This window comes from Oncorhynchus tshawytscha, linkage group LG32, assembly GCF_018296145.1.
Source record: "Oncorhynchus tshawytscha isolate Ot180627B linkage group LG32, Otsh_v2.0, whole genome shotgun sequence".
NCBI lineage: Eukaryota > Metazoa > Chordata > Actinopteri > Salmoniformes > Salmonidae > Oncorhynchus > Oncorhynchus tshawytscha.
The window spans coordinates 10,016,574-10,031,018 of NC_056460.1; the positions used below are offsets into that span (position 1 = coordinate 10,016,574).

The 14,445-nt window shown below is 43.1% G+C and overlaps 2 protein-coding genes across 3 annotated transcripts; one reads left to right on the forward strand and one right to left on the reverse strand.

The window, feature by feature from the left end:
• Positions 1–282: 282 nt before the first annotated feature.
• On the reverse strand, positions 283–6,407 carry LOC121841619 (secernin-2-like). 2 transcript variants are annotated; one of them, XM_042310912.1, is made up of 8 exons: positions 6,329–6,407; positions 5,228–5,396; positions 3,113–3,312; positions 2,260–2,475; positions 1,781–1,946; positions 1,149–1,329; positions 720–879; positions 283–613 (listed from the first exon to the last, which is right to left on the reverse strand). In XM_042310912.1, exons 2-7 carry the CDS (start codon positions 5,287–5,289, stop codon positions 724–726), a joined length of 981 nt encoding a protein of 326 aa, XP_042166846.1. In that variant the 5' UTR covers positions 5,290–5,396; positions 6,329–6,407; the 3' UTR covers positions 283–613; positions 720–723. The 2 variants fall into 2 exon arrangements, with proteins under 2 accessions (XP_042166846.1, XP_042166847.1); XM_042310913.1 differs by having other exon boundaries at positions 5,228–5,331; positions 6,329–6,404.
• A 1,572-nt stretch (positions 6,408–7,979) lies between these two features.
• LOC112245680 (gamma-crystallin M2-like) lies at positions 7,980–9,015 on the forward strand. The gene is made up of 3 exons (XM_024413824.1): positions 7,980–8,068; positions 8,283–8,525; positions 8,666–9,015. The coding sequence occupies exons 1-3, from the start codon at positions 8,039–8,041 to the stop codon at positions 8,963–8,965; spliced, it is 573 nt and encodes a 190-aa protein (XP_024269592.1). The 5' UTR covers positions 7,980–8,038; the 3' UTR covers positions 8,966–9,015.
• The last annotated feature ends 5,430 nt before the right edge of the window (positions 9,016–14,445 follow it).

Here is a 14,445-nt window from a genome sequence, read left to right on the forward strand (position 1 = left end):
CAACCAAATTGAGATGGTTTGGGATGAGTTGGACCGCAGAGTAAAGGAAAAGCAGCCAACAAGTGCTCAGCATATGTGGAAACTCCTTCAAGACCGTTGGAAAAGCATTCCAGGTGAGACTGGTTGAGAGAAAGCCAAGAGTGTGCAAAGCTGTCATCAAGGAAAAGGATGGCTACTTTGAAGAATATCAAATATATTTTGATTGGTTTAAACTTTTAAACTTTGGTTATTACATGACTCCATATGTGTTTTCATAGTTTTGACATCTTAACTATTATTCTACAATGTAGAAAATAGTCAAATAAGAAAAACACTTGAATGAGTAGGTGTGTCCAAACTTTTGACTGGAACTGTACACTCCTGTAGTGGTCTATCACATAGACACTAATGTGGGGCGAGCGTTGCTCCCTAAAGTGATACAAATGACAATGATGCTCCAATCCCATGGAACGTTAAGACATTTATATTCTGTGTCAATGATGGATGGAATGGCATCAAGAGGGTTCTTGTGCATGAGACGGGAGGGAGCCAATCTAACAGGAGCACAGGACGAAACAGTCCCAGGGCCATCTCCTGCCGATCTGCAAGCACTAGCGATCTCCACATGAGGGCGCTGTAACAGAGAGCAACTGGAGGCAGCATTGGCGTAATGAGAAGGTTACTGTACTTCTGAAACAGAGACATACACTACTACTACTACACACACACACGGTTCTTACCTCCTCACTGGTAGAACTTCAGCTCCGTGTCCACACAGTCAAAGAACAGGTCCCCCAGTTCCTCTTCTGCTGGTGTTTCTCCACTGAGCAGGGCTGATATGTCCGTCAGACACTGGCCCTCCAACATCCTCAACGTCTCAGTCAGAGCATTCCCTGCGTCCTGAGGGACAGAAGCACACACGTGCAAAAATGCACACATTAACGCCCCCACACACAAGCACAAGCGGAGAAGACCTGACAAACAGCAATTTGTGACGTTTATAGGAAATTCTGAAAGTTCATAGTCGGTAACGTACGTCACATAATATCCATCAGTCCATACCCACACTCATGTAAAAAATATATGTATAACACGATGAAAGTGTTGCCTATTACATTAGGCCATGGCATACTCTACCCATATTTGATTCTAACCCCTCCTACACGTACCGGGTTGGTCTCCATAGTCTGCAGGGCCCCCTCATGGGCCTTGTACAGGTCGTGCCTGCGGTCCACTAGGCTCTGGAAGCGCGGTTGCTTCCTGACCGGGTCGTCTGGGCCGTACTGTGGGGATATCACCCTCGACACTGGGGTCACAGACTCAGAGAAGATAAAAGGCTTGAAAACAGACCTGGCAGGACAGAGGACAGTCCGGTAGGAGGAGGAGGGGAGGTGGTAAGGACCAAATGAAACACACAGACACAGAGACGCAGTTTTGCCAAAGGAGGAAATGATGAAGATGAAAAAGAGCAATAGAGAGATAAAAGACAAAGAGCGAATCTGAGTCTGAATCTTAAGAAGCACTTCCAGATAGCCTGAGGGGTTCCTGGGCCTGGTTCCAAACCAATCCCTTGCCACCTCTCCTACACCCTTGTTGAGTCCCTCTTGCAAATCTGAAAGAACTGGAAAGGTATCAGCAAAATAGTAACATTACTACATAGCTCTCTGGTTAGCCAGGAGGATTTTCCTAAACATTTGTCACACACTTATCCAGCTCATTTAGATTAAACACAAGGAGCAGACAACAATGGGGTTGGGGGTCAGAGTGATTTGTTTGGGACCAGGCCGGTGAGGTGACACACCTGGAGGGGTCGGGGGTGGCAGTGAGGAAGTGGATGCAGGGCAGGCTGGGGTCGCGGGGCAGGATGGACACCATGCTGCCAGTGGTGCGGAACCCCCCAGAGTCCATGCAGATCCCACTGGGCTTGTCCCTCAGGATGGACATCATCACCTCGGCCATCACAGAACCTGGGGAAACCAGAAAAGGTGTTGTCTAAGTAGGTTATTAGTAGTCTATTTTTAATGGAAAGCCGACCGGAGAGAAAATGGCAGGAGACAGGAAATTACATAAGCTTGTTACATTCAACGTACTTTCTATGGTAAGAGGGGATACCAAGCCGTTATTAAAAATAGCTGTATAAGCAATACGACAACCAAACCAACCATGTATAGGGTTGTTAATAGAGCCTGCTTTAACATCATTTTGGGAGTTTTTACAGTTATAAGGAGTTGAAAGTGTTGAATTAGATTAGAATATAATAGAAAGAATGGTCTCCCTCACCATCATGCTGTTGGAGAAGCTGTGTGCCCCCACTGTGGCGCTTCTTGGCCAGTTCCATCCTGGCGGGGGGGTTTTCAGACTTGAACACCTCGTTGAAGCAGAACTCTCCCTCGCCGCTCCACCAACCCTGGGCCTGGGCCACACTCCGCAGCTCTGTGTGCTCCGCCGAGATATCCGTCCCAATGGTCAGCGCATTGGAGATGTTCTTCACCCCCTCTGTGGGAAGCAAAGACAGGTTGGGGGGGGTGCATAGTTGTATGCTGCTGGTAGAAGTTGCTCAGAGATGTACAGTTCTAGGATCAGCTTACCCTCCCACTATCCTAACCACAACCGTAAGGGTGAAACCACAAATCGAGTCTCCCGTGGGCAGATTTTGCATGTAGACTGAAGAATCTGCAGAGACTGAATGGGATGTGTGAGATAAGGAGCAGCATTGGTTTCCGGTTTTGGGGTTTTCGTCACTGGTTATTTGCACGTATCAGGATTGGGCGAAGGCAGTGCTTAAACTGCTTTGGTTCGCACGTGTGCCCACACAGATCGGAAGGGGGGGCGGCTTTGGCTGAGATTTCTTTATGCGAGGGTGGAGACTTCATATTTGCCACTCTCAATTTCTAACACGGACTGTATGAACAAATAAATTAATCACTCGGCTGACCAATTTCCGTGAGATTTTACTTCTTAACAGAGACTACCCCGAAACGAACCTGTTTCAAAACGTCTGTCCACACTACAGCTCCAGTGATGTTAGAGCAATTTCCGCACCATGTAACTTCCTGTGCCACCCCAGCCCCCCAAAAAAAAAAAAACATCCATTCACACTACAGCTCCCACGGTGTTACAGCAGTTTCCTCACCTGTGACTTTCTGTGCCACCCAGAGCTTTCCGGCGGTCTCCAGGACCCAGGCCTCATTGCGGTCCACCAGGAGGAAGGAGTTGTGGTAGCTGAAGGGAGCCGGGTCCTCCCTGCATGGCCCCCCCTGGCCGTGCTGCTCCAGCAGACCAGTGATCACACTCACCGCCCCCCAGGCACTGTCCGCACGCTCCAGTCCCAAGCTGTCAAGCAATAGAGTAGAGTAGAGTAGAGCAGTAGTGTGGTGTAGAGCAGTAGAGTAGAATGAAGTAGAGTAGAATAGAATAGAGTAGAATACCGGTAGAATAGAACAGTGTTTCCCAACCCTGGTCCTCGAGTAGCCCCAACAGTACACATTTTTTGTTGTAGCTCTTGACAAACGCACCTCATTCAGCTCATTGAGGGCTTGATGATTAGCTGACATGTTGAATCAGGTGTGCTTGTCCAGGGTTACAATAACAATGTGTACTGTTGGGGGTACTGGAGGACCAAGGTTGGGAAACACTGGAATAGAATAGTGGTAGAAGAGAATAGATCATGAGTAGAATAGAATCAAATAGAACATTCTGTCTTATACTATTCCCCGGACACAATACATACACACAACTGTGAGTCTGCATAGGGTCAGCCACAGAGCAGCATAGGGTCAGCCACAGAGCAGCATAGGGCCAGCCATAGAGCAGCCAGCCACAGAGCAGCATAGGGCCAGCCATAGAGCAGCATAGGGCCAGCCACAGAGCAGCATAGGGCCAGCCATAGAGCAGAAACCCCTGGAGTAGGTTAGTCCTGCTGCTGCTATATCACTGTCAGTGGTACAACAGGACCAACCTGCGACTGCCATTGCCAACTGCTAACAGTTACATTGATTTGTTCAGCATTACACCTCAATACGCTCCATGGTGCGTGAGCGTTACAAAAATCCTTTAAAATGTTATGCTTATGACAATGTAAAGGCAGCTTTATGACATAAGTGAAAACACACTTGGGCCGGATTCAATCAAAACTCCCATAGCAATGTTTGGGCAGTAGGCCTATCTTTGTTTACACGACTAGTCCCTACGCACACATGTAAGTATTAACCTGTGATGAAGGAAGTCTACCTAGTACATTTAGCACATCTGCTACCAGCACATCTGCTACTACCTAGCCCTATATTGCTATTCTGACTACGGGCTGAAATACTTGCACATCTCCAGTTAGGATATCTACTTTTCAACAAATTTACCAATGACATTAATGCATTGATTATTCACACCAAACTTTGAGCGATGTGATTCTGAAGTTAGTAAATAGATTCTTAAAGGGCAGCGCTATCCTATCATGGTCTGAGGTAGACCGGCCAGTCAATCAATCAGACCGCTCGGTCAGGAACCTGACCCAACAGCCAGCCCAGCCAGCTAAACTCGTCTCTCTATCTTTCGGACCAGGAGTTGATTCTGAAGTTAGGATTCATTTGGGCAGACCCCCTTGTCGTTGGCCCCCATCTCGGCCCCCCACAGCCAGGGAGGCCGGCTGAGGACCACAGCATGGGTGTGTTCTGCTTGAGGGATCTGAATGTATGTGCACTGCAGGAGGAGAGATGGAGACTTACGTTGTCGTTCAATTCTCTTTTTATGTGATTGTAACATAAATTCTACTGGCAAATCATACCAACACATACTCAGCCAATACCGCAAACCTGTCGTATCAACCCTTGGTAACATAAAGGCGTGGAAATACAGATAAATGATAGTCTATCATTCAAACTTTAAACTTTGTGAATAGTAAATTAGAACATGTTGATTGTGTATAGCAAGGAGGGGTATTTCAGAGGTTTGATAACCCTTCTCCGTTATATTGCCCAGACCGACTGCTCACCAGTGACAACAACTCTAATCCAATTAGTGATGTTGGTCACAGAGCAAAACACCTGTTGTGACCATTTTTAACATAAATGCCTACACTCTGGCTACAGGCCTACATACAATGTTCAGAGGGCAGACCCATGCTTCATCCAGGTTTAATCTCATTGAGATCAAATCTCTTTTTTTCAAGAGAGCCCCGATCCAAGATGGCGGCAGGATTATAATTTGCAACAGGGTCAATCTATGGGGAGAAGTGAAGCTAGGCCTAGCTTACCTCCAGCATGGTCCCGGATGGGTGACTGGTTGCTGGGTAGTAAAGAACCTCTTGGACCTCATCTCTAGGACAGTCCGAGTTCTTCCCAAAGATCACGTGATCACCTTGTGAGCCAGGGGGCAAGGACACAAAGCAGTCACACGAGAGGGGTGGCTCGGGCTCTGCCATCCTGAATGAACAAGAGGACAAGCACCATAACAAATATATTACCAGGAAATAAACTGCTATCATATCAGAGGTCAGAAGTTTTTCCTGGTCAGGACAAATGATCAGGACAAATGATCATAGCCTTAGTCATCCATTGGTAAAATCAGGAACACTCATAGTTACGTTGGTCAATAAAATGGTATGTCTTTTTATTTTTTACCTTTATTTAACTAGGCAAGTCAGTTAAGAACAAATTCCTATTTTCAATGACGGCCTAGGAACAGTGGGTTAACTGCCTTGTTTAAGCAAACTCAAAAATATACACATACTGTGTATCACTGTCACTATCAGTTAGTCATGTTTTTTTACAGTTTCCCCATTTCTATTTCATGTCACACTGACTATTGTATATAGCCTAAGAAGCCTATAGAATGGGCACACGTGACATAAGGCATCCATCCCTGTAAAGACACAGTATCTTTAGGGAAGAATCAGGTATAATATGTTCTTCCTGTCAACTAGTGCATTGTCCATCCCTTCTCAAACAGAGCGATAAGGGGGGAGTCTTGTGCACTGCACTTCTCGGTAATCTTTACAAATCCGAATGGTCCTTGCCGTCTCCTTCTTCTTATCAACATGGCTATTTAGTAACGATGTTCTATTATACAATGCGGGAAACATTTTAAACAATGTGATCGAAGTCTTATGGAGACGTGATAGCCTAAAATGTGCTTTAGTCAAATGTTTATTTAAGATAGGGCCTATATAAACGGTGTCGTTGGCGATGTGCACTTGCTGTCACTTCCCGGTTTCAGGAGATATCACGCTTAAAATGCACAAATAAACGACTCTCATTTCACTTCAATCCAAGGGTTGGCTGCCATTATAACCTGTTGAGCAATAGGGTTACTGTAGCTACTGATATGTTGCAATTTCCTACAGGACAAATGTTACCTTTTTAATCGCAAAACCAGACGTGGTAGCTACCAGAAGGCAGATTGTAGTTGAGCTACTGTACCACGTGATCGTATCCAAAGGTTGTATTTAAAGGTCTAGTCTCGTTGATTACTTGCTGCAAATACATAACTGAAAAACAAGTGCATAGCCCTATTCAACAATTAGCCCACAAATGTTGTTATAACAAGCGCACAATGATATTGTTCCAAATAAAGTAACTGGGAACATGTCAGCATGATTCAAGAATACATCATCACAAATTCTTAGATTTGGGTCCTCTATATTCTATTATCAAATAGATCATTTAATTGCTCAAAAAGAGCATATCCATCCCATCCATGACATGTAGACTACACTGTAATGATTAATAACCAGTATGTTTTTATTCTCAGCGCACTAATAGCCTGGTCCCAGATCGGTTTGTGCTAACATGTCAAATCATTCGATGTGCCTGCTGAAAGCAAGAACAACTTCGAAAATCCGACATACTTTATTACTCTCCTTCTGCTGCCACCTGTAGCCCAAAACTAAAAGCAACCAACACCAAAGCAACTTTAAAACGTGCAGGCTTGCTGTCTTCGGGTTGTATGAACAATCATTTTTGATACTACTTATGGCTTACCTTTCACACTACAAATACCTTTGCATATATCCCGATGCATTTTAATGGCCATAGGTTTAAATGGAGAGGACGGGTCAAAAAAAATGGAGCCACTACTCCTCCAGAACCGTTAAAAGCTAAAAACTCCATTCAATCTTTAAAACGTGCAGACCGGTTTGGAATGGTGTGCTTGTATACAGCTTTTTGATACTATATATACATTTTGAACAAAACTTTTTCAAATTTGCATACATTTCCATAGATTTAAAGGCAAAATGTGGATTTGCCACGGCTCTTGAACTCTTCCAGCTACAAACACCAACCCAAAGTTGACATGTGCAGACTGAATCAACTTAGATTGCTTTAACACAGTTTGTTGCTACCACTCATACTTCATAAACTATAAAAGCTTTTTATATCCCATTTTAAAAGGCAGAATGCAGGTTTCAACATTCTAAACTGAAATCACTGCCACAAAACATTCAGAATGTTCAAACTGAAGACCTTAGAGAGCTTAAAAACACATAATATGGCTTATGATGCTATGGTACTCACTCTATATTACTATTACTAGCCCACTATAACCAACTATAATAACTCCAAACCAACAAACCACCCCAAAATAGGTAACTATAACTAACCCATAGCCTATGAAAACCCTATTACTACCAATACTACTTCTACTATTACTACAGCTGTTGCTACCACTACCACTATACTACTACTTCAGAACCATAAATACTTCAAGACTATCAAGCACAACACATTTACTTCAGGAAATGTCATTTTCTAGTTAATAAAAGTTATCCTTCAAGTAAGATTTTAAACTTATGTACAAAGAACTTTCACGTTTGAGAGTCATTTGAGAGTAAACTCTCAAAAGGCTTTATATTACTTTGTAAGAGAAACGACCAATTGAAAAGCAGCCTTTCTGGAAATGTGGACGTAACCTCAGTGGCCTCAATAGGCCTCTATAGCATGATGCTGGGTCAGGGATTTGAACAATGGAGCTAGCGATTCTTTGGGTTTGGTCAGGTATAAAAGAAAGGGCTAAACCAGGTAGGAAGTCAGTTCAGGAGCAGCAACCAGCAGCACAGTTAGCAAACATGTCCACCACCAACATGAACAGGGGCAAGGTAAGCACTGGGAAAGTTTTGAAAATACATACCAACATTTTTCTAGATTGGTATAGAAAAGGGCTCTAGCACCCCAAACTAAAACATGAATGTTTGACTCATCCCAATATCCTGGTTGCCATTGTGACTGAATAGTAGCCTATCCCACATGTCTCTAAAATGTTTCTTTCATACAATTGTTTAATTCATAGAAATGATTCCATTATATTTTCAGATCGTCTTCTACGAGGACAGGAACTTCCAGGGTCGTTCCTATGAGTGCAGCAGTGACTGCAGTGACATGAGCTCCTACCTGAGCAGGTGCCACTCCTGCAGGGTCGAGAGTGGCTGTTGGATGCTGTACAACCACAACAACTACATGGGAAACCAGTACTTCATGAGGAGGGGCGAGTACCCCGACTACATGCAGCACTTTGGAATGAGTGACTGCATCAAGTCCTGCCGCATGATCGCCATGGTAGGTCGAAAATATCTCCGCTTAAAAATAGTCACATCTTGTCATTGAAGGTAAAACATATTTTAATGGCCACACTCTCATATTCAACAATGTTCTAAATAATGATCTCATCTATGAACCCTGTACTTTTCTCCTGACAGCACAGAGGAAACTACAGGATGAGGATCTACGAGAGGGAGAACTTCGGAGGTCAGATGCACGAGATGATGAACGACTGTGACAACATCATGGATCATTACCGCATGTCCAAATGCCAGTCCTGCAACGTGATGGAAGGCCACTGGCTGATGTACGAGCAGCCCCACTTCAGAGGCAGGATGATGTACATGAGGCCTGGAGAGTACAGCAACTTCAGCATGGGCATGGGAATGGGAGCCATGGGCGGCATGAGTGGTATGAGGTTCATGAGCATGAGGCGTATCATGGATTCCTGGTACTAAATAATTCACAAACCTATTAAAATTTTCCCTTTTTAAGTGTGACAAAAAAATGTGCCTGCTGATTTGTTGTTCACACACCTGCATCCCTTGTCATATACAGTCCCTTACATATGTATTTGGACAGTGAAGCTAAGAATGAACATTTGGAGTATTTTGGACTTGAGATCAAATGTTTCATATGATGCAACAGTACATAATGCCATGTTTTATTTGAGGGTATTTTCACTTAGCGCAGGAAGATTCGCAGCGACAACAGAGTGATCAAATTGAGATATGACATATGTATGTATCTTGTCACTCATTGTCGTGCAAAACATGCACTAGGCCTTCTATGCAAATTGTTTCAGTGCTAAAACTCTCAATGTTACATCACAGTTGGGGGTCTTGTAGCTGGACTAGACTGTCAGCCTCAGGACACTGATCCTGTCTGGGAGTTTATTTGTTTTGACAATGATACTCCATGGAAGTAACTTGGCAATACAAAAGGAAACGATATAAACCAGCCAAACAGCATTTCTGAAATTGCTGTCAAAATGAAGTTTAGGACATTGTTATTACCCTCTGTTACTAATATGTTTGGCTCCAGTAAAGGGGTTGAGTCCATTCCAAGTCTACAAGTCTACAAGTCTCTTCACGCTTTTGATCAATAGCTAAAGTATTTCCCTTTGTTGTCTAAGCCTAATAGGGTGTAGTCCACACATACAAAGGGAAACTTGTGAAGTATAAACACAAACACTTTTAACCTTTAGGTTTTTGGCTTGTGATTCCAGTTGTCGTTGAACACTTGGCCATGTCAGTGCTCAGCTATGCCCAGCTTTGTTTGGGTGTTGAGTGTCTAGGAAAAAGGTTGTCAAAGCACTAAGGTGGTGAGAGGTGTTTCCTTGTGGCACTGTGCAGCACACTTGGAATGTATGTAGAGGTGGAGGTGGAGGTGGAGGTGGAGGAAGCAGGCTCGGATTCTTTCAGGTAGACAACCTGTTATCTGACCGGCACGACTACCTCTGCACATCCCATCTGTGCTAAGACACAAACACCAACAGCCCTGAAAAGTAAATGCCCACCCCAGGCACAGACAGCCACACCCAGTTAACACTGCTCAAACTGACACACACACACACGCACGCACACACACACACAGACAGACAGACAGACAGACAGAGAAACACACACAGTCAGACACACACTTACTCATTCACGCATACCACACACAGACTAAACAAAACAGACACACTTTATAACAAACAAACTGTGGGCGTACACCCCCCCCCAAGTCACTCTCAAAACAAACACTGGTTTATGACGTACACAGCATATTTAAGTAAGTTAACATTACATTTTACAAATGTTATATTTAAGTTGCATTATGATGAACAAAATAGTATTGTAATCTAAAATGTAACATTTTCTGATTTAGTCCAAATTAATAAAGTGAAAGGCTATCATTTTATTTTATTTCATCAACAAAAGGTGGGGGCACTCCAAAGTTTTGAGCTATGTGACACAAGGCTCTTCCCTTAAAGCTGTCCACACAGGTTATACATTTTATATAACTTCAGTTATGACCAAATTCTTATTTACAAGGGTGGTCTGGCATGTGGCGATGTGAATACACTGACACTCCTGCTAATGGGCGTGAGGGCGGCTATTCTCTCATAGATGCGCAGGCAGTGCGAAAATGCGGCCCAATGGCCCAGCCCCAAAGACAGACTACCATCTGCCACCTGAACCAAGAGGCCAGCGGCCCGGGAAGATGAGGGGTGTTCTGGCACGGAAACAGCTGGTGGAGATCGGAGAGGACATTAATCTGGAGGGGAAGACAGGATGGCAGGGATGAGAGGTTGGATATTAAAGCCTGGTATTAAGGGCGAGGGGGAAGAGGGCCGTGTGTGTGTGTGTGTGTGTGTGTGTGTGTGTGTGTGTGTGTGTGTGCGTCTGCTCTGTTCACACTCTCTCTGTACTGTTGATACAACCTAAGACAGAGAAAACAACTCTGACAGCATTTTCTACTAAAGTTACCTCTGATTCTCACTTTCCTCGCATTCAGGAGAATAGTCATAATCTTGTTGATTTTGAGCTAGAATGTTATGGCTCTGCTTCCTGGCATGATGATTCTTTGATGATTCTTTCTGATTTCCGCAGCTGTCACACACAGGAATATGAGATTCAAAGTCTTCATCTATACAACTCAGATACTTTGGAATGGTGGAACGTGGATAAAATAAAATGGAGCTCGCCATACTCCGAGACCAATTCAAATTCTGGTTTAAAAGGAACTTAAGAGGAGGAGGAGGAGGAGGAGGAGGGGAAGCAGGGCGGCATCAGTCTCTCAGACAGTAATGGCGGCGCCACTGCTGTTTAACAATCAAAGATGGGAGGCGGGGGCTACTGAGGAAGTCTCTCCCCAAAAATACAGGTGTTTGGTACAATCAAAGTAGCAGCTTGCAGAAATGACTGGGTTTGAAGTTGAAAGGGGGGGGTAGAGAGAGAGCGAGGGAGAGGGGGCTGCTGTGGTGAGTGAGTGTCTAGGTGTGTTTGCATGAAGAAGGGAAGGAAAAAAAACGTGACTCAGTCAGACTCAGAACCCCTGGCAGCCGGTACCTCCTCTTATGGGATTTTGAATAGTAAACAAGGATATAGGAAGTCTGCTACTGTACACTTACTGTTTACTCTAGTTAACTTTTTTTTCCCCCTCAGAGGGGAAATGAGGCTTTACCTGGCCAATCCCTCTGGAGGCTCCAACGGTGATATTAGGCTTTAGCTGAGACACCAGGGTAGTTTCCGTGGGACACACATAAAACATGCTTTATGGTTGGTTAGTCAATGTTAGGCTACTTATAACAGGTCTCCCTTGCAAATTAGATTTTTTGTCTCTATGAGACAAATCTGTACAAATTAAAGTTAAATAAGTTATAGACATAGACGAAAATAAACTAGTGCACCATAGACATGAACACATCAACTATGATAATGATAATTTTCTTCTTTAATCTTTTAAAAAAAAAATCCATCTAGAAGCCTCTTAATGATACTGGATGACGAAAGCAAGTGTGGAACAGAAAACTACAAAAGATAAGTTCCTTGAATCGTTTATCTTTGGATACTTCAATGAAACAGCTTTAATCCAAGGAGAATGGCCAACAATGTGACAAAAAATGTAATTTGTTCACTATCCGTGACAGACGATTCATTTCAAAGGGATTTGTGGGATTTGTCTGCATTCTACCAGAGACATTCAGCTATACAGAATGTGCCTCAGGACTAGAGCGTTATAATAGCCCCGGAGAGTGTGAATGGATTTATATGAGTTGACACATAGGGGGGGATGAGGTCTATAGTGGGTCCTTGGCACCCGGGTTACAGCTGAAGGATTTAAGGTCCAAATAAGATGGTGTGTCCTGTCCTGAAATGGAGTCTGTGAGCCAGTGTACTGTCAGTATATACGATTATACTATATATTTACAGTATATGACTAAGCATCTCCAATCAACTGCTAGAGGTTCAAATCCAGCTGTGAACATTGTACTAGCAGCTCTATGCCTGGAAAAGGGTGGACCGAATTTTTAGGTAAACCACCTTTGACATCTGAACAGACTACGGTTTAAGTACGAGCCATAACAAATGGTCTTTAACGTCAGTTTGAGGGGTCGAAGGTCAAATCCACGAACATATACGCAGACAATTGAGAAACACACACAACCTCGTGAAAGACGCTTAAAAGAATGCAGCCACGGACAGAAAAGGGGGCAACATGCCGTCTAAACAGATTTAAAACCTGAAGAGAATTTGTAAGCCCCTTGTAATTGATCTTAAATGCACTGTAATTAAATGTTATTAAACAGTCTCTTTTGGAGTTGGAAGAATTTTATTCACAAGGAAATATGCCTGACTATTGAAAGACATTGGTAAACATCATTTAGGCTTTGTGTGTGGTCCCCAATTCAGCAACTTGATCCCTCTCTGTGTACATGCGTATCCAGATTAATTTCACGAGTGAGAACGCACACAAGATCAATCCCCTATTGAAAGGAATTCTTTCTGTGTGAACTTTTCAATACAGGTTGGAAAAGCTAGTAAATATAGAAGAAAAGCCTACATCCCTTAGGAAGCACTTGTATAGCACAGTGCATGTAGGCTACAGTTTTTTTGTTATAATACACAGTCAGTCTGTTTTATTGAAACACGCTACGCACACACACAGCGCCTTCAGTAAGTATTCACACCCCTTGACTCTCTCCACATTTTGTTGTGTTACAGCCGGAATTTAAAATGGATTAAATTGAGATTTTGTGTCTCACTCTGTGTGCAATAATAGTGTTTAACATGATATTTGAATGACTACCTCATCTCTGTACCCCACACATACAATTAACTGTAAGGTCCCTCAGTCGAGCAGTGAATTTCAAACACAGATTCAACCACAAAGACCAGGGAGGTTTTCCATTGCCTCACAAAGAAGGGCACCTCTTGGTAGAAAATAAAATAAATCAGACATTGAATATACCTTTGAGCACGGTGAAGGTATTCATTACCCTTTTGATGGTGTATTAATATACCCGGTCACTACAAAGATACAGGCGTCCTTCCTAACTAAGTTGTCGGAGAGGAAGGGAACCCCTCAGGGATTTCACCATGAGGCAAATGTTGAACTTTAAAAGGGTTGCAGAGTTTAATCACTGTGATAGGAGAAAATTGAGGATGGATCAGCAACATTATAGTTACTCCAAAATACTAACCTAAATGACACAGTGAAAATAATACAAATATTCCAAAACATGCATCCTGTTTGCAACAAGACACTAAAGTAATACTGCAAAAAATGTGACAAAGAAATGTACTTTTTGTCCTTAAATACAAAGTGTTATGTTTGGGGCAAGTCCAATGCAAGACATTACTAAGTACCACTCCCCATATTATCAAGCAATGTGGTGGCTACTGGGGTGTCTTTCAGAATAGAACATACATATAATGGAGATCAGCACAGGCAAAATCCTAGAGGAAAATCTGGTTCTGTCTGCTTTCCACCGGACAAAGGGAGATGAATTCACCTTTCAGCAGGACAATAACCTAAAACACAAGGCCAAATCTACACTGATTACCAAGAAGACAGTAAAAGTTCCTGAGTGGCAAAACTTGAAAATGTCAGTAAATTTGCAAAAATTTTCGAAAAGCATGTTTTCACTTTGTCATTATGGGGTATTGTGTGGAAAAAAACATACAATTAATCAATTTTGAATTCAGGTTGTAACACGACAAAATGTGGAATAAGTTAAGGGGTATGAATACTTTCTGAAGGCACTGTATCATTCATGGTTGTGAAAATGCGAATCGGAGTCAATATTTCATCATTTGATACAAAACTAAATACATCTGTATCCTGTTATGTTGCAGTCCAAACCATAGACACACTGTACCATGCATCAATGCTACAAACTCAGCGTTTTAAAAACTGCTGCTTCAGAGAAAGAGAAGAAGACGGCATT

Excerpts from the sequence above, each read along its gene's own strand:
- LOC121841619 (XM_042310912.1), bottom strand. The coding sequence starts at position 5,289 with ATGAGGTCCAAGAGGTTCTTTACTACCCAGCAACCAGTCACCCATCCG. Across the intron at positions 1,330-1,780 it reads GCCACCCCCGACCCCTCCAG|GTCTGTTTTCAAGCCTTTTA; the intron begins GTGTGTCACCTC and ends CTGTCCTGCCAG. Across the intron at positions 880-1,148 it reads AGACTATGGAGACCAACCCG|GACGCAGGGAATGCTCTGAC; the intron begins GTACGTGTAGGA and ends TCTGTCCCTCAG.
- LOC112245680 (XM_024413824.1), top strand. The coding sequence starts at position 8,039 with ATGTCCACCACCAACATGAACAGGGGCAAG. Across the intron at positions 8,069-8,282 it reads CCAACATGAACAGGGGCAAG|ATCGTCTTCTACGAGGACAG; the intron begins GTAAGCACTGGG and ends TTATATTTTCAG. Across the intron at positions 8,526-8,665 it reads CCTGCCGCATGATCGCCATG|CACAGAGGAAACTACAGGAT; the intron begins GTAGGTCGAAAA and ends TTCTCCTGACAG.